This window comes from Drosophila takahashii, chromosome 2R (genome assembly GCF_030179915.1).
Source record: "Drosophila takahashii strain IR98-3 E-12201 chromosome 2R, DtakHiC1v2, whole genome shotgun sequence".
Lineage (NCBI taxonomy): Eukaryota > Metazoa > Arthropoda > Insecta > Diptera > Drosophilidae > Drosophila > Drosophila takahashii.
Window position 1 is genome coordinate 20,638,879 of NC_091679.1, and position 20,592 is coordinate 20,659,470.

At 36.1% G+C, this 20,592-nt stretch overlaps 1 protein-coding gene across 1 annotated transcript; it reads right to left on the bottom strand.

Annotated features, from left to right (window-relative positions):
* Positions 1-17,509: 17,509 nt before the first annotated feature.
* On the bottom strand, positions 17,510-19,006 carry Or42b (Odorant receptor 42b). The gene is made up of 3 exons (XM_017143468.3): positions 18,179-19,006; positions 17,766-18,123; positions 17,510-17,701 (listed from the first exon to the last, which is right to left on the bottom strand). Exons 1-3 carry the CDS (start codon positions 18,943-18,945, stop codon positions 17,627-17,629), a joined length of 1,200 nt encoding a protein of 399 aa, XP_016998957.1. The 5' UTR covers positions 18,946-19,006; the 3' UTR covers positions 17,510-17,626.
* Positions 19,007-20,592: the final 1,586 nt, after the last annotated feature.

A 20,592-nucleotide genomic window follows, 5' to 3' on the forward strand; every position in this document is an offset into this window, starting at 1 on the left:
CCTCTCTTCGTTGCTGCGGGCCCAAGTTCCTGTTTGCGTATGTAGGGGTGATTCACTTTCTATTGGTGGACATATGCCTGACTTAGCTTTCCACAGTGGATATCTTTTGCTATTTGGTGAGAGTTGCTTCATGAAAGATAGTTCATCTCTATTTTTCTCAGCTTCTAGTGCTTTGCGGAGCATGCAGTTGGCTATTTTTAGGCGCTCCTTGGAGGCTGGGGATCTATGGGATTGCCACTCTCGACGAAGCCTTCTCTTATTGTATAGCAGTTCTTCGATGTGCCTAGAAGCACGTCAGCTGTTAAATGGTTTATTAGATGTTATAGGTTGCGTGGAATGTTGTGCAGCCAGTGTAATAACACTCACTAACTCTTCAACTGAATTGTCGAGGTCTTCTTCACAGGAAATGTTTGGGCGGTCATTAATATGAGTACTTACATACTTTCTGTATTTGAGCCAGTCTGTTTTACCAGTAGTTAGAGAATGTAACCGTTCTGTAACCTGAGGGTGGTCATAGAGGTGAAGCAAGATGGGCGAATGATCTGATGATAGATCTGATAAGTGCTCCACACGCACATGAGCCTGCGGCACTCTTCTTGTGATAGCAAAATCAATCAGGTCAGGTTTCTTATTTGGATCTGTTGGCCAATATGTAGGCTTACCCGGAGAAATAAAGTCAAGCTTGTTTCGCGGAGTTATAATCGCGTTGTAGAGTTGTTTTCCCTTGGGGTTGATGAGTCGAGATCCCCAGTGGGTGTGCTTTGCATTGTAGTCACCAGCTGCTATAAAGCGGTCACCCAGTACATCGAAGAAGTTTAGGAATTCTGCTTCGGTAATAGCGAAGCGCGGTGGGCAGTATATAGAGGCTAGGTTTAGGTAGCCGCTTTGGGTTTCGAGGTGAACTGCTGTTGCTTGAATATAAGTCGTAGCGAATGATGGTATCTCGTAATGCCTAATGCGATTCTTTATCAGAATTCCAGTACCTCCATGAGCCTTCCCATCAGGATGATTTGTCGAATTAAATGTATAGCCAGTAAGATGAAAATAGTTTTAATTTGTTAAGTGAGTCTCTGATATGAGCATGGCGTCAATGTCATATTGATCAAGGAACTGCATAAGCTCGTATTTGTGCTGCGAAATGCCATTCGCATTCCAGAAAGATATTTTAAAAGTAATCATCTAAGATTTTTGTTTGACTGAAAGCTCCAGGAGGAGATTTTGAGTGCGCACAAGCTCCTGCTGAGTTTGCTGCATTGCTCCCATTGTTTTTGTTATAGTTGCCAGCATTAATTCTATACCACTAGGTAATTGGGATGTGTTTACGCAGATACTTTCCGAAGTATGGTTCGATGCCTGTTGCTCCAACAATCCTGGAGTGGTTTGTTTAAATGTAGGTGTTGGAACTGAAAGACCCGTTGTTGTAACTCAGCGCCTGAGCAAAAGAGACTCCCGGTGTCGTTGTTGATGGTATGTATGGAAGATATTGGCGGATGGCTGGGTTTCTAGCTGCAGTTATTTTTTGGGTTAGGCGGTTTTTCATCTCCTTATAAATACGGCAACCTCTGTAGTTGGCCGTGTGGTTTTCCCCACAGTTGCTACATTTTTTGGCAGATTGGTTCTCCTTACTTAGAGGGCAGTCCATAGTTAAATGTGCATCCCCGCAGACAACGCAGACTGCGCGAAGTTTGCAGTATGTTCTCGTATGATCATATTCTTGACAGTTCGTACATTGGATGGGTCCATTCCGTTTATGGGGTTCCTCAACCGTGATTCTGCGGTGCAATAGATATTGAAGCTTGTAGATTGGGTGAACTTCATTTTTATTTAAAGGCATATTTTCCGGTGTCAGTTCTATCTTGAACATTGGCTGGGGAACTTTGTTTCTGTTTATTATATATATATATTATAGCCGTTTTGGCATTAAAACCCTTTTCTTTAAGCCCATCTATTATTTCAATGGTTGGAACTGTTGATTCAATTCCTTTGATAACTACTTGTAGGCCTTTGCTACTTTTGAGTTGATAGGTATAGTAATTGGCTTTTCCCTCATCTAGGTATTTGGCCACTGATCGATAATTTTGTTCATCGTTTGCCTGAATTTTGGTTTCATTTATGTTACCTCTTTTTATAGAAGTGACATAGAACTTGTTAGCTCCAATTAGGTCAGTTATTTTTTTGACTAGCTCAGCACAATTTCCTTGACGAACATATATACAATAATTCGTTCTTATTTACAGAATACTAAAACCTAATTTTCTGAAATTAAGTACTTTTAGGAATCACATTAAGAATGTTTGTGCTTACCAAGAAAAATTATTTTTTTTTATTTTATTTAGGATAAAACGTTCTTATTTCGTCCTGTTTATTGAATTATGTTCTTGAATCAAGCACATTTTCGGATAATATGGGTTTTAAAAATGATTAATTCTTGATTCAAGAACGCGCACTAAATTTATTCTTAAAAGAAGCCCAAGTATAAAGTATAAATCGCGCTCAAATTTAGAATGCGTTTTTTTCTGAGTGTATTTTTAAATATTTCCGAATTTCGATTTTAATTTTAAAAAGATCGAACTACTATATCATATAGCTGCCATAGAAACGATTGAAAAATTAATGTGAAATAATAGAAACTTTAACATTTTTGCGATTTGTAAATTAATAGAAAGATCTGCAAGGGTATATGACCTTCGGCTTGCCGAAGCTAGCTTCCTTTCTTGTTTTTTTTTTTTTGGGGTACTATGCTTTTTGATTCTAATGACTTGGTGTGATTATTATGAAATGCAAATGTATTTCTGGAAATCTTTCAAGTATATAAATCAGCACTTATATAATAAAAGTCTTTCCTTAACTGTTATTCTCTAACAAGTAAAATAAAAGTCTTTGAATAACTGTTATTTGTTGTGGGATATATAAAAGTCGCACGATAAAAGTTTACAGCATGAATCAACAGATTGCATGAAAATAAACAATTCTGCGTTTTTAGAAAAATTCTACCTATTTTTCTTTATATTTTATTTTAATTATACCCGTTACTGGTAGAGTAAAAGAAGTAAAAGGAATCTACAAAAGCTAGAAGGTTGAGATTTTCCACACATATTCTTGGGCTACCTACGCAGCGCAAGTTTATTTTAGACGAGCGCCATCCCCCCTCTAACGCCCACAATCGCACACTAACAATTTTAAAATGTGTCTGGCGCCCACACCTTTAAAGATTTCGGATAAGTACCTATAAATACGATTTTGTTGTGTATATTTATACCTTTCGAAATGTACAAGAAGATTTTCAAATCGGACCATTCATTAAAAAGTTATAGAAAGGGTGAGAATAGAATTTCAGCCCTAATGTACCTACATATGTAACAGCTAATTGTATTTTATCTGATTTGTTAAAAGCTATTGGCGTGCCAAAAATTGTTTATCTCTGGCCAATTTTTAAAAAGTTATGTGCAATAACCGAAATGGGCCCAGACGATTTGCTGAGTATTTTATCAAATAACAAGAAAGGAAGCTACCTTCGGCCAGCCGAAGCTTATATACCCTTGTAGATAAAAGAATACTCACTCGGTGCAGTTCCAGGGATTCCAGATTCAGCGTTTCGATTTATTTCAATTTTGTTTTTAAGTAGTCAAGAATCAAAACGCCTACTTCCTACAAAGTTACAATGAATTTTCTAATATTTGTTTGGGAGCCTTAAGATATAGTGGTCCGATCCGGCTGGCTCCGACATATGTACTACCTGCAATAGAAAGAAGACCTTCGGGAAAGTTTCATCGCGATAGCTTTAAAACTGAGAGACTAGTTCGCATAGAAACGGACAGACGGACAGAAGGACAGACGGACAGACGGACATGGCTAGATAGACTCGGCTATTGGTGCTGATCAAGAATATATATACTTTATGTGGTCGGAAACGTCTCCTTCACTGCGTTGCAAACATCTGACTGAAATTATAATACCCTCTACAAGGGTATAAAAACACCTCTTAACGAGGTAAAAAACTAGTGACGATCGCACCTTCAACATACAAAAGTTCTGATATCAACATTTGTGACGAAAAATTATTACACTCGTCATTAAATAGACTTTCTAATATTTTCTCATTCGGCCCGCCCTAGCAAACTATTCCAGCCTTTTTCCCTTTACAGGCATTTTCTATTGCAGCGTGCCGAATGCTAAAGTAGCGGCTTTTTCCAAAAGTCGTAGAACAAAAGATTCCTATATGGACCTCTTAAGTGCAAATTTACTGATTCCATGACCCTAAAATACAGTTCGTATACCCTCACACAAAATTCAATACTCAGGGAGCGTTAGTTGTTCGAGCTTGCAAAAGTGGCTATTTTCGTATAAAAATACCTTTTAAACGTGACTTTTTACAGTAATGTGTTATATACCAACATTTAAGGAATCTCAAGGGCTATACAGTTTCAAGTTTTCAAGAAAATCGTTAGAGCCGTTTTTGAGAAAAATAAAAAAAAGCTAAAAAAAAAGTTTTAAAAAATTGTCTTTTGTTCATATCTTTTAACCTATTACATTTACATAAATTGCATATAGGGGGCGTTTATAGCACTTAAAAATACCTTTCAAACGAGATGCAGCACAAGTCTGTAACTTTAGTAGTATAGAAGTTACGGAATTCCGAGTTTTAGCTATTAATAGCTGTTTTCCCGCTAAACTAGCGAGTTTTTCCAAAAGTGGTAGAACAAAATATTTTTATATCGATGTGATGAACGTCATATCAAATTTTCAAAACTTAAAAAACATGTTTTGGACAAACTGACAAACAGAATTAAATTTTCATTTTGGGAAGAAGAAGAATATCTTATTTTGGCTATAACTTTCGAACGGAGCGTCGGATTTTGGCATATGACCCCTCATTCGACTGGTATTTTCAAAAGAAATACAAGTAAAACATTGCGAGGGGGCATTTATCCCCACCGGCCCCAACAGCTCCAAATTAGACATCTGCATGAATAACATGTTTTGAAATACATATATATTTGGCTTTTTGTCTTTTTTTTTAAGTATAAAGCTACCTTTAGTTTTAGCTCGCCACAGAAAGCAACCATGCCATTATATTTAAATCCTAAGAATTCGCGGACCAAGGAGAAGCACAAAAATAGTGTCGTGAAGAGGCAGAAAGGAATGGTTCATTGAGAAAATTAGTTGTTAACCTTTTTTGAGTTATGGACCGCTGTTCCAAAGATTTCGCGAATTGATTTTGATTGTTTTTTGGATCGGTTGCTGTTTGCATTCGCAAGAGCCAGTGCATTAGTGCTATGCTTTTTCCTCCATGGACCGCGACTTCTTCAGCACTTTTACCAAGAAGTTTTGTATGTTAAGCATGAACTCGTTACTAACGCCAAATGAAATGATCGAAATCAATCCGCGAAATCTTCAGGTTACAGTGGTTTAAGACAATCCCAATTGTCCAGCTGTCAATACCCCCAAAAATCGTTGAAAAACTGTTTTTCCTCCATTGACCGCGAATTCTGTTAGGTATGTTAAGTATGAACTTGTAATTCTTAATTCACACCGCGAAATCTTCAGGCCTAAAGGGTACACCACAAAGATGGCGATTTCTTTCGAAAAAAAATGCACTTGGCGTTACATTAGGACTATCAAGTTCTTGTAAGTCAAGTGCATGTTGTGGTAACATAAAATATACTTCCTACACTCAGAAAAAAACGCATCCTAAATTTGAGCGCGATTTATACTTGATTTCGGATAGTATTTTTTGGGCTTGTTTTAAGAATGAGAATGTTTGGCGTTCTTGAATTAAGAATAAATCATTCTAAAAACCCAAATTATCCGCAAATGTACTTGATTCCAGAACATAATTCAATAAACAGGACGAAACAAGAACGATTTATCCTAAACCCAAGTATAATTTATTCTAAAAAAATAATTTTTCTTGGTAAGCACAAACATTCTTAATGTGATTACTAAAAGTACTTAATTTCAGAAAATTAGGTTTTAGTATTCTGTAAATAAGAATGAAATATTCTCATCAGTAGTATTAAAATTGAAAAATAAAAAGCATTTTGACAAGTACAATTTGTGCTTAAGCCAATGTTAAAATGTACTAATTAATTTAGTTAACGAGTACCAATATTGATTAAAATAAAATAGAATTGGCGCTAGACTAAAGTATACAATATTGGTTCACAATAATTGTATAATGTAGGTACATATTATAGAGCCCTGCACGAGTTCAATTGTAAGTGAGCACTTCCAAGTTGACTTGAATTGTTCACTCACTCTGACTTACAAAAATATTTCCAAACGAATCAACCCGAGTGAAGGAAATTTCAAGTCAACTAGCTTCAAGTCACTTTTAGGCCTAAACGAGTGCGAGTGAGTGCGAGTGGCCCGATTGACTTGAATTCAGATCGAGCACTCAAACTCTTAAAAGTCATATGGAAATTCGAAAATTTGAAAAAAATTTAGTATAAATTTTAGTTCTGCTCTTTCCTTTCGACTGACTTGTTGTGCTTGTGATTTTCTAAAATAAAATTTTCATCTCCTTTGGCTATGGCTCAAGTCGTAAGTTTTGAAATACCTATTCAAGGTTTTATAATAATAATAACATCATAATAATGAAGAGAAAAGAAAACGATGATATCAACGAAAAATTAAAGCAAGGTGAGTATGAAATCATAAACAAGCGAGGACGCAGCAAAGTCTGGGAAACTTTTGGAATGGTGCAGGATGCAAAGAACAATGTGATCGAAAATGTTGTGGCTTGCAGAGTTTGTTTGAGTGTGCTGAAGTATACAGGATGCACAACGAATATGGTTCGTCATAAATGTTATGTCTCAGCGTCGAAGTCATTAACAAACTTGAGCGACACCGAAGCCAATGTTGATTCGGAAACGAAGAAAAAAATTATCAATGCTGCTACGGAGTGGACAGTCAAAAATTGCCGATCGTTCAACACCATCCAAGATAAGGGACTTAAAGATTTATTTTCCATATTTGTAGGAGTAGGAGCTCGATTTGGGCAAAATATTGATATGGACAAAATTATCCCGAATCCGACCACTCTATCAAGGAATATTTCTCAGATGTACGACCTAAAAAGCCATGAAGTAATTAGCGAGTTGGCTAGGGTGCGCCTTTCCGGATATAGCATTACATCAGATATATGGACGGACAACTATTTGAAACGTTCATACGTATCAGTGACTGGCCACTACATTTTAGACGGACATTTAATATGCCGACTTTTATCAGTTAAATCAATGGATGAATGTGCGACAGGTATGCGTATGCTTCCATTTTTTAATGCAATCTAATTTGTTATGCTACTTTTTAGGACCTAATATAAAGACGAAGGTATTGGAAGAATTGCGCAAATTTAATTGCAACTTGGATGAGGATAATGGCATTGTCATAACTGACAGAGGCGCAAACATAAAAAGGGCATTTCGTGAAAATACCCACCTCCACTGCATTAACCATTTGCTAAATAATGTAGTGGAAAAATCCATTGCCGAGTCCAAAGATATTGACCTAATTTTAACCATTTCGACCAAATTAGTAAAATATTTTAAAAAATCAGGAAAGAACTCAAAACTGGACCAATCACTAAAAAGCTTCTGCCCAACAAGGTGGAACACTATTTATTACACGCTTTCATCAATAGCGAAAAATTGGGACAAGCTAACGGAAATACTCGAAGACTCTAATGAAGAACATAGGATTTCCGGGCTGAGCCTTTCCAGCCTACAAGGCATTAATGAAATTCTCAAAAAAATTCAAGTAGCTTCACAGGAGTTAGAGGGTGACACTTATCCAACTCTTCATCTTGTGATACCACATATTGAATTTTTAAAAAAACAATTTGAAACCGACACAAACGACACTACTATAACAACTCAATTAAAAACTTCTTTGAAACGTTATCTTGTGAGCATCGTAGACGAACATATAACAAAATTTCATCAACTGGCCCTCTTTCTATTTCCTCCAACAAACAAGCTCATCTCATTTAATCAAAATCAAAAGGACTCAACAATAAACTTTTGCAAAGAATTAATGAAAACCTACAAGGAGTTGGAGGCACATGAACCTGAAACAGCTGAGCAAACATCTGAAAACAATACAATATTTTCAAGTTTCATTCAAAATTTTTCACAGGACACGGATGAACATCTCATCGAAGATGAAATTTTGCTTTACCAATCCACAAAAGTATCGCTAAAACAAGAAAGGAAGCTAGCTTCGGCCAGCCGAAGCTTATATACCCTTGCAGATCATTCCTATTAATTAACAAATCGCAAAAATGTTCAATTTTCTAATATTTATCATTAATTTTCCGATGGTTCCTATGACAGCTATATGATATAGTCGTCCGATTTTGATCAAATTAAAATTGAAATTCGGAATTATTTAAAAAGAGTCATATCCTAGAGTAGAAGATAATACAATAAAAACCAAAGAAGCTAGAATTTATTTCCTATTACTTTTCCATTAATTTTCCGATCGTTCCTATGGCAGCTATATGATATAGTCGTTCGATTTTGATTAAATTAAAATTGAAATTCGGAAATATTTAAAAAGAGTCATATCCTAGAGTAGAAGATAATACAATAAAAACCAAAGAAGCTAGAATTTATTTCCTATTACTTTTGCATTAATTTTCCGATCGTTCCTATGGCAGCTATATGATATAGTCGTCCGATTTCGATAAAATTAAAATTGAAATTCGGAAATATTTAAAAAGAGTCATATTCTAGAGTAGAAGATAATACAACAAAAACCAAAGAATAGTATGATATAGTAGTCCGATTTTTTAAATAATTAATTCGAAATTCAGAAATATTAAAAAAATAACATCCCCAAAAGTAGAAGGTAATATTTCAAAAAACACCGAAGTTAGAATTTTTTAAAGTTTTTTTTTTTCCGATTGTTCCTATGGGAGCTATAAGATATAGTTGTCCGATCCGGTCGGCTCCGACATATATACTACCTGCAATAGAAAGAAGACTTTTGGGAAAGTTTCATCCCGATAGCTCAAAAACTGAGAGACTAGTTTGCGTAGAAACAGACAGACGGACAGACGGACAGACGGACAGACGGTCAGACGGACAGACGGACAGACGGACATGGCTAGATCGACTCGTCTTGTGATGCTGATCAAGAATATATATACTTTATGGGGTCGGAAACGTCTCCTTCACTGCGTTGCAAACTTCTGACTGAAATCATAATACCCTCTGCAAGGGTATAAAAAGACTTTAATGTATTGCAATGGTGGGAAGAAAACAAAGGACAGTATCCTCTTTTATATAAAGTGAGCCTCAAAATTTTATGTGTTAAATTAAATAGTTACATGTCTGTTTTATACGGTCGTTTTGGAAAATTCAATCCAACTCAACCACAAGAGGAGGTGGGCGCATTCAAAATTTTAAAGTCACAGCAAATTTTAAAAATCTTCATTTGTGAACAGCGTTTAAAAATTAAATAAAAATATTTTCTTCTACGATGCATTTTTGATCCAAAGACACCCTACACTCAAAAAATTATTTTTTCTTAAATATAGAAAAAAAAATTTTTTCTGTGCTTCAAAAAAATATTCTAAAAAGAGGAAAAATTTTCTACTCTTCAGAAAAATTTTCTAATCTTCAAAAAAATTCTGAATTGAACGAGTTTTTTTAGAAAATATTTTCTGAAATACAGAAAAATCAATTTTTTTTCTAAATTATAAGTTTATTTTTCTAATCTCCTTTCTTTTTTTGAGGGTTAAAATCGCCATTGATTTTAGAAAAAAAGACTGAACTTTTAAAAAACTAAAAAAAAATTGCCATTAAAATTATAAATATTTCTACATAATAGAAATATTGTTTTTCTAATAACAGAAAATTTTTTTGAAGATTTTTCTAACATTTTGAAAAAAATGTGTGATATTAAGAAATATTTTTCTAGAAAATAAAAATTTAACCGTATTTGATCGATTTCCTTTCTTATAGACTTTTTAGAAAAGTTTTTTTTAGCCTAAGAAAAAATCGCTATTAATCGAAGAAAATTTCCGGGATTGGTAGCCTAGGGGTCTAACGCGTGCGTGCATGCATATGTTATTCAAGCTTGCGGCTGCAAGAGTGAGTTCAAACCCACGTCGAGACGAAAAACTCGTGGTGTCTTTTTGTTTTTTTTTTTAACACTAATAGTTACATATTAATAAAAAAAATGTATTGAATTTTGTTTAAGTTTTTCAAATTTGAAACATTCAATTACTGTTACTATTGAACCATAATAAATAAAAATATATAAATATTAATATTAATCAATAAATATTTAAAAGTAAAATTAAAAGATAAACTAAAAGGAATAACCAGAAGAAAGCCAGATCAATTTGAGTAAAAATAGGAGAACAAAATGTGAATAGACTTTGTACAGCGCCTCACGTGATGCTTCCGTGGCGTAGCTAGTAGAGTGCTTGACTGCAAACTGTGAGGCGCGAGCGGTTAGCGGTTCGAATCCCGCGTGCGGCGACCAAGATGTTTTTCTCAAAATAGTAAGTTATTGGGTTTTTATATTTATAATTTGTAATTTGTACACTCATTTCAGTTCCAATTTGAAACCACCCATGTGCTAAATTAAAGGAAATTTAAATAAGGTGACAAACAAGAACGAAAAAAAAAACAACACAAAGGCCGTGGCGTCACAGAAACAACCGGGTATAATTCCGAAGCCCGAAAATAGATTTTTGTATTTTCTGAATTTGAGAATTTTTTTTTTTTTATTTAAAAAATATTTGTCTATATTTAAAAAAAACCGTATTTCTATTTTTTAGAAAACCTTTATTTCTAAATTCTAAGAAATAATTTTTTACTTTCCAGCAAAATATTTCTAAATTGCAGTCTATTTTTTTTTGATTTTTAGAAAAAACGTCTTTGATTTTAAAAACATACTTTCTTTAATATAGACAAAATCGCCAGTAAAGCAAATTTATAGGCGATTTTCTAAAACCAAGGGCGATTTCAGTCGATTTTTTTTTTGGGTGCATTTAATGGGATCCGATATCGCATTACAAAACCGTTTGCACTTTCCACTTTTTCGCTTGGCTTGACTTTCTGGTGTGTTGCAACCTTTTTTTCTTAGTGAAATAAGCTAAATTTTATATTTTGAACTGAGGTTTAATGACCTAAGCAAATAGCTGGCCCAAAGGTGGCTTAAAAGCAAAAGTTATACGTAAATTCAGAAACTGATTAGTTGCACTTGCCTCTTTCCAGGGGATCTGAAGTAAATGGTTTTTGGGGGTACACAGAGAAAATTTTCAAGAAGACTGACGTTCTCAAATTAAGTATTTGTATTCTCAATTTGAGAAAATACTGATTTTGTGGACAAATTTCTGAAAAAAGCCTAATTCTTTAACCATGTTGTTTCCCCCTTATTTGTCCCCTTTTTTGAGAAAATAATCTCTAAACAGATTGTATTCGTGCAAAAGTATGTAACAGCTAGAATGAAGCATTTCCGACCCTATAAAGTATATATATTCTTGATCAGGGTCACTAGCCGAGTCGATATAGCCATGTCCGTCTGTCTGTCTGTCCGTATGAACGCTGAGATCTCGGAAACTATAAAAGCTAGATTGACATTTTGCATGCAGATTCTAGGAGTTCCTACGCAGCGAAAGTTTGTTTTAAAATGGTGCCACGCCCCCTCTAACGCCCACAATCGCTTAGATACGATTTTAAAAATTTAAATATTTCGGAAATGTAAAAATGCAGTCGGACCATTCGTTAAAAAGTTATGCGTGATGAAAGTTTTTTATCGAATAAAATATTTAAAAAATCGGACGACTATATCATATAGCTGCCATAGGAACGATCGGAAAATTAATGGGAAAGTTACACAGAAATAAATTTTAGCTTTTTTGGATTTTATTGTATTTTCTTCTACTTTAGAACATGACTCTTTTTAAATATTTCCGAATTTCAATTTTAATTTTATCAAAATCGGACGACTAAATCATATAGCTGTAATAGGAACGATCGAAAAATTAATGGGAAATTAATTGGAAACAAATTAAAGCTCCGTTGGTTTTTATTGTATCACTGTGGACGGCAGTCCATGTAGTGACGAAGCGCACCAGGAGAGTGTGCGAAGGCGACTACTATATATACACAAAGAAATGAAAATCTACTGTGATGGTCCGATCATAATGAATGATACACCTATCGAAAGGTATTGCAAAAACTAACAGGATTGCATACCAAGACTCTAAGAAAATCAATTGGCTTGGGAGAGAGTGAAAAAGTAAATGTTTCAAAATTTGGAGCTGTTGGGGCCGTTGGGGATAAATGCCCCTCTCAATGTTTTATTTGTATTCCTTTTGAAAATACCCGTCGAATGATGGGTCATTTGTCAAAATCCGACGCTCCGTTCAAAAGTTATAGCCAAAATAAGATTTTCTTCGTCTTCCCAAAATGAAAATTTAATTCTGTTTGCCAGTTTGTCAGTTTGTCGAAAACATGTTTTTTAAGTTTTGAAAATTTGATATGACGTTCATCACATCGATATAAAAAACTTTTGTTCTACCACTTTTGGAAAAACTCGCTAGTTTAGCGGGAAAACAGCTATAAGTAGCTAAAATTCGGAAAGCCGTAACTTCTATACTACTAAAGCTACAGACTTGTGCTGCATCTCGTTTGACAGGTATTTTTAAATGCTATAAACGCCTTCTACATGCAATTTGTGTAAATGTAATACTTAAAAAAATATGAACAAAAGACTATTTTTTAAAACTTTTTTTTTAGCTTTTTTTTATTTTTCTCAAAAACAGCTCTAACGATTTTCTTTAAAACTTTAAACTGTATAGCCCTTGAGATTCCTTAAATTTTGGTATATAACTCATTACTGTAAAAAGTCACGTTTAAAAGTTATTTTTATTCGAAAATAGCCACTTTTGCCAGCTCGAACAATTAACGCTCCCTGAGTATTGAATTTTGTGGGAGGGTATCCGAACTGTATTTTAGGGTCATGGAATCAGTAAATTTGCACTTAAGAGTTCCATATAGGAATCTTTTGTTCTACGACTTTTGGAAAAAGCCGCTACTTTAGCGGGAAAAAGCTAAAAATAGCTAAATTTCGTTCACAGAGAAAATTCTGACGTTCTCATCTGAGTTGAAAATGTTCTTAAAAATAGAAAGGCCTTTTTCAAGTTTAAAATGTTTTAAATGTGCTTGGATTAAGTTGAATTGGTTCTTAAAATCTAGTTGAGCTTAAAATGTTCTTGAAATAAGAACGAATCGTTATTATTTTAGCACATGGTTCTTAAATAAAATCGATTTGGTTCTCAAAAACCACAATATCTGAAAATGTTCTTAGTTTAAGAACGAAAAAGACTAAAGAAAGAACAAAAATTTAGTTGCATTTCAACTTAAAATGATTAAAAACTCTATTCTCTAATTTGTTTGGATTTCCTAGAACGCGTTATGATGTTTTTGTTTGACACCTAGCACGCATTAGACCATTTTCCTTTGCTCCAATACGACCTTACCATTAGATTTGCCCTTTTCGTCTTATATATAATTCCGAACTGGTTCTAGCCCTTCATGAACCAAGGCCAAGTCAGATTCTGAGACTTTAAGACTTTTTTTCTGGCTTAAGTCTTTAATAAACTTTCACACTAGCTGGAAGTCAAGTGCAACACGCACCTTTATAAGGTGTAATTGGACAACTACCTTTTTAATATTACTTATAAATTACTCTTATCCTAAGCTAAAATCAAACTCAAAATGCTATAGAATTGAGAGAAAAAAGTGCTGAAAATAGAACAAATGAACCTATATTTGTATCCATTTGATTTAAAAATGTTCTTGAATTAAAAACAAAATCAACTTGAAAATAGAACGAAGTGAACTTAATGTCGGATTTTTAGCTAACACCATTTCGTTCTGATATTGAGAACATTCAACTCGAAATGAGAACATTTGTGCTTACCCGGTTTTTAAGAACGATTGTTCTTGATTTGAGTGCAATGTTCTTGGTTTTTTTTATCTGTGTATCGAAATGTAGAAGACATTTTTTAAATCGGACCACTCGTTAAAAAGTTACGGCGGATCAAAGTTTTTATCTCCATCTCCTTCGCATTCCCTTTAGCTGAGTAACGGGTATCTGATAGTCGGGGCACCGGACTATAGCGTTCTCTCTTGTTTTCCGACTCAAATGTATCAAAATTCAAGTATTTCTTTCAAATACATTTTTTCAAACATACTAAGGACACAAATAAGTGAGTTTCTCGTGTGTATCCAAATGAGCCCTAAGCCTAGCGGCGAACGCTAATTGTTTTGGGCCTATAAGTGTCAAACAGGTCCTTCCATAATTTTTTTTTTTTACTCCGCGATTAAGATTTGAGTTCATCTTCACATTCAAAAGGATAAATGAATTAAAAACTGAAAGGATTTTGAAATATAAATTAATTTTTGATTTCACTCCATGGGAAGTGCATATTTTTTCGCAGATTCAGCTCATCCAGAGCTGTCGAAAGCTAATGATTATGAATTAAATGTGTCTTAACATTACCACAAAACAATATTGGAAGTCCACTTAACGAAAAAATGTTAGAAAGCACAATATTTTTAGACGAAACTATGCCAAAAGTCCTTCCCAAGGGTCGGGAGTAGTTTTTACTTGGCAACAACAACAAAAGGCATTGTATCCATGGATACAATTTTTTTTTATATGCATATAAAGTTAACTTTAAATTGTTGGTAGACAAAAGGGTAGTCATGCCAAATTAAAAAAAATATAGGTTTTGGCCACTATGTTAATTTATTCGATTTTTTTGTTAACTGGTTGAAATAAGCTGTGGCTTTTTTTTTGGGCTTTTTTTATAATTAATTCATAAAAAATATTTGTAAAATATTTAAAAAATAATAAAATTATTATACACTAATGTGTATCCTCATAGATGTATTCTGCGTTTAAATTATTTTGATAACATGTTTTGTTTAGTTTTTATGGGCTGTTAAAGTTTTTGGTGTAGACTGGTTGAAATAAGCTGTGAGCCACTGTACATACACAGAGAAAAAAACGGAACAATACCAGATTGATATTGTCTCCTCAATTTGTACATATCAATATTTCCATATAAATGTAATACGAATTCATACCAATATGATACGAAATCATAACAATTACCCATGTTGATATGAATCCGTAACATATTAATATGAATACTTCAAAGATTGATATGATTTTCATATCAAATGGGGCATCGAAAAGTCTTCGAAAAAATAGTATGGCTGTAAAGTTGTATTTTTGTTGTATTTCTGGTATACAATGGTATTATAGCGCTTTATATGCTGTGGTCACACTTACAAGTTGAGCATGCTTAAACGAGCTAATTTTACATTCAAGTTTAGCTAATATACTCGCGTGTAACTTGTCGCGATGGCCCAATAGGTAACGCATCCGACTCTGATGCGACAGGACCCCGGTTCAAAACCGGCTAAGGCAGAGAAAGTAAAAAGTTTTTAAGGCGCATAATTAACATTTCCTTAACAATATTAAGAACAAAATTGTTGTAAAAAGTTAATATGATAAGATTACTAATAAAAAAAAAAAGTTGTGTTGTGTTGTGAGCGGGATTTGAACCCCGTTCCCCCGAGCACAAAATAATATCATGACCTAGCACCTTGGCCTCTGAGCCATGCCGACATTTTTTTTTTCGTGGCAGAATGCTTTTCTGAGTTAGAGAAAATACAATACAAAATTTTGTAGCAAAATTTGATATGAGATCACAACAATCTTGTATGAAAAATACCTTATTAATATGTTCGAAAATACCAATTTGGTATGTTCGAAAATATCATTTTGGTATGGCCTCATATTGGCCGAAATTGATATGAAAAAATACCCGAATGATGACCAGTTTTGGTATTTTTTTTTCTCTGTGTACATTTAAATTTAAATTGGTCAATCATAATTTGTAAGCCATTGTATTTAAGCAAAATAAGTTAAAAAGGCGTTTAAGTATTTCAAAATACCTTTTAAACGATGTATAGCACATGTCGGTACCTTTAGTAGTGTAGAACTTACAAACTAACGAAATTTAGCTATATTTAGCTTTTTACCGCTAAAGTAGCGGCTTTTTCCAAAAGTCGTAGAACAAAAGATTCCTATATGGAACTCTTAAGTGCAAATTTACTGATTCCATGACCCTAAAATACAGTTCGGATACCCTCCCACAAAATTCAATACTCAGGGAGCGTTAATTGTTCGAGCTGGCAAAAGTGGCTATTTTCGAATAAAAATAACTTTTAAACGTGACTTTTTACAGTAATGAGTTATATACCAAAATTTAAGGAATCTCAAGGGCTATACAGTTTAAGGTTTTAAAGAAAATCGTTAGAGCTGTTTTTGAGAAAAATAAAAAAAATCTAAAAAAAAGTTTTAAAAAATTGTCTTTTGTTCATATTTTTTTAAGTATTACATTTACACAAATTGCATGTAGAAGGCGTTTATAGCATTTAAAAATACCTTTCAAACGAGATGCAGCACAAGCTTTAGTAGTATAGAAGTTACGGCTTTCCGAATTTTAGCTACTTATAGCTGTTTTCCTGCTAAACTAGCGAGTTTTTCCAAAAGTGGTAGAACAAAAGTTTTTTATATCGATGTGATGAACGTCATATCAAATTTTCAAAACTTAAAAAATATGTTTTGGACAAACTGACAAACAGAATTAAATTTTCATTTTGGGAAGACGAAGAAAATCTTATTTTGGCTATAACTTGAACGGAGCGTCGGATTTTGACAAATGACCCCTCATTCGACGGGTATTTTCAAAAGGAATACAAATAAAACATTGAGAGGGGGCATTTATCCCCACCGGCCCCAACAGCTCCAAATTTCGAAATATTCACTTTTTCACTTTCACCGCTCTCTCTCCCAAGCCAATTGATTTTCTTAGAGTCTTGATATGCAATCCTGTTAGTTTTTGCAATACCTTTCGATAGGTGTATCATTCATTATGATCGGACCATCACAGTAGATTTTCATTTCTTCGTGTATATATAGTAGTCGCCTTCGCACACTCTCCTGGTGCGCTTCGTCACTACATGGACTGCCGTCCATAGTGATGTTGCTGTGCTTCCAAAAGCCAAAGCAAAGCAAATGTTAAACTATTTTGACATTTCATATTTTTGCTTTTGCTTTGCATTCCTATAAAAATTTGTTTGATCTCACAGTAACAGCAAAGCATAGAAATATAGGTACTTTTGCTCCTCAGCTCACAGTTTTTGAAACCCTGGTTTTAAATACACAAAATTACACATAAGAAGTTATAATATAATAGTTATCGAAGTTATGAGTTATGCACTCCAATAGCTGAGTAACTTAGGCTACCACTATAGCGTTCTCTCTTCTTTGTCTTTAAATCGCCGACTCGCGTGAAAAGAAAAAAGGAAATGTGATCTTCAAAAAGTAAGCAACACAACTAAATCCTGGTCACAGGAACCTTTTGGTTTTATTTTCGATTTTTACTCTTTATTTTTTTTCGTTTGAAAGGTAAGCTAACAGAAAACACATTGTTTAAAGGAGTGTGTTTAGGGGAGTCGTGTTGTAGGGAAGAACGGGAGGAAAAAATTGACTCAAAAATATTATTTGTACGACCATTAGCTCAGTCTGTCTTAAATTTGTCGGCAATGTTCATTTGCTTGGTAATGGTTATCACAGAGAAAGCAAACTTTGCTACCTAAAGGTGGGGTAGGAAATGAGAAACAGTGCTAGGAGCATGAAATATTTTCGCATGCACTTACACTTATGTTGCTGCTCATGGATATCTGAAAGATGCCGCCAGCAATGAATACGATAGGCTGCTGCACATTTTGAAGGAAATACATTAGCGTTGCCTTGTAGCGGCGACTGGCATCTACCCAGTTGGACTGAAAGATGGCGTGGGTCAGGGACTCGCAGTCCTCCATAATGAGGTTGCAGGTGTAGCAGAAGGGGAACGTCTGCAGCAGAATGGTTATGACAAACATAAAGGAGGCGATGCCAGTCCAGATGTCCGAGAAGAAAAACACATTGATCAGCGTCAGGCCCAAAACCAGGCCACACAATAGAAACTGTGTGAAGATTGTCCCAGAAATAACTGGTTTGATGATTGAGCAGAATCTGATGCGCAAAGTAATCGTTAGTCGCTCTAACTCTAGCTTTAAGTGTAATATACCTCAAAATCAGCTTGTGGTCCATTACACATTTAACAAGTTCCTCGTAACTCTCGGCCTCGCTCATTGTCTCGTCGGATCGAAGTCGTCGGATACGCTCCCTCAGCATGTCCAAATGGGCGCGGAGAATGAGGGTGTAAATGAGCGGATACGTGTCCGATAGTTGATCCTGCAGTACGGCGCCTGACATCACCACGTACTCGAGAGTGGAGGCCACCCAGAGCTTCAGAGTGCCGTCATGCCAGTCGATAAACGGGTTGTACAGCTGCCATGGCGGTCGTCCGCTCAGCACAGAGCTAAGGTAGGTGGAGCCCGCATATCCGCAGTAGACGAAGGTGAAGATGAGGAAGGCGTGGTTGCTGCGCGCCACCACTCGGTGGATCTTCTCGCGCTCCTCCATGGTGGTGCAGCGAAGGTCCAGCTGGTCCAGCAGACTCTTGGCCTTGATCAGGCGCCAGAGCATCGAGTATGTAATGGCCACCTTCACCGAGGAACCGTAGGCATTGATGCACACCTGAAGCGATGTAAGAAACTCGCCTGGGGAGAAGGACTTGATCTGCGTCATGTAGCTACCAAGAAAGCCCAGCGGCAGATACGTTGTGGACCACACGAACGTCATCAGCGTCCAGGTAAGGTACAAATATCGCATCACGCCCTCCTTCGGTGGCAGCCACCCGATGAACTTCATGGCCCGGTACAGATAAATGCAGCCATCGCGAGACCGCTTTTGCTCCGTGAGCGGAGCAGGTCGTATTAGCTTAAAGACCATCTTGAGGCAAGTGTGCTACGGCCCGCGGGCGCCAGGCTTATATAGACCGTAGCCTACCGAATTTGTGACATTTTTGTAGATGAAGTTTTCGATGAGGTCGAAAAGTTTTTTTTAAGTTTCTGTATTTTAATTATTCACTTGAGAATTTCTCCGCTGCGCTGCGTTATGTTTAATTAACCAATCAAAGCACTTGACTAGAGCGTTCACATTTCTACAATGTTTTCCAGAATTTCGATACACCGATTTTGATCATGAAACTGCATCGGCCGGGCGGTGCTTATTTCCATATGCTAGGTTTCCTGTCTGCATAAATTATGAAAAAGTTTGCAAAAGCCGTAGACGGCTTCTTAATGGCAATTAAGACGTTCCTCATAGGCTTGGGCTGCGCTGTTTCAATTTCAAGGGGGGGCAAGTGTCTGTTTGCGGAAGCGTCACGAAGGTTATGTGAGAAACTTTTTAAGGCCGCCTTTGCGCTCGGGTGGAACTCAAAATGGCCGCTAATCGCCCTTATAACTACATTTATTAAATTTCCTCTTGTTAGTCTGTGGGAAAGCTTTGCATAATCTTCCTTAAAGCGTAAGCCCGCCCAGATGCCACATGTTGTGTTGTGTATCGCCTGGGTGACATCTCCTTGCAGCTTTAATGAAAAATATGTTCGCCGAGTGTTATTAATATTGCTCAGGATGTCTGGCAGTTGACACATGTTTTGTTGTCGCTGTCGCTTTTGTTGAGCGTACCTTCAGTGTCTGCCTCAACTTCAGTTTCAGCTTCAGCATCGGCCATAGCTACGGCTACATACGTCCCTCGCCATGCTACGTGTAAGTTGACATTTTTTTCATTACTGCAACATTTCAATAGCAGGGGCATAGCCCCAGCCGGCTGGAAATCTGCCGAGCATCTGTTGCTGCTCCCCTCACTGAGTGTGAGTTCTGCGACCAAGAAGCGCCAGCAAGGGCAAGAATAATCTTTTGTTTGCCCCTGCAGGGCTCACCGGGTACATCATTGTCGCCTGCTCCTCAGTCATTTGAGCTTTGGCCCGGCTATTTGGCAGGCTCACCATCCCTCGCATTTGTCGAGGCGGGACGTACATCGCACGCCTGGCAGGACCGGCATATGTGCTGACACATAGCAGCGTTTGAATAGAATTTATGCGCTGCAATACGACACGAGAGGACCACAAGCACAGGTCCTTCAGAGCAGGTTTTTCTGGATTTGCCAATCTGCTGTCCGTGGCAGAAATTTATGTTGGCTGTGGCCAAATCAATTATCCCATTAATTGCTGCGCTTTGCGGAGCAAAAATTAGATACAGGAGTTGGCACCAGCAATGCAAGTACTTGGGGTGGAGAGGTCTTCTAATTGAAGGCAGCGTCTGTCTTTTGGGTCGTTTTAGAGCACGCTTTCGGAGTGTACGCTTAATATCCACGCCATCATTTATTATCGCATGACGTATTTATTTTAATTAACGGAAATTAATGCCATGCTGCGCAGCTGTGCGAATATGTTCGCAGTAGCTTACACACATTTTCGGGACGTTCCATGCGAGCTATCGAGGTGAGCTGCTACGCCCACTTTTACCCACAAGCGCGCATCCACATGAATGCACACGACGCAGCTTTTTGAGAAGGATGTCAGCCTTTTCGATAGCA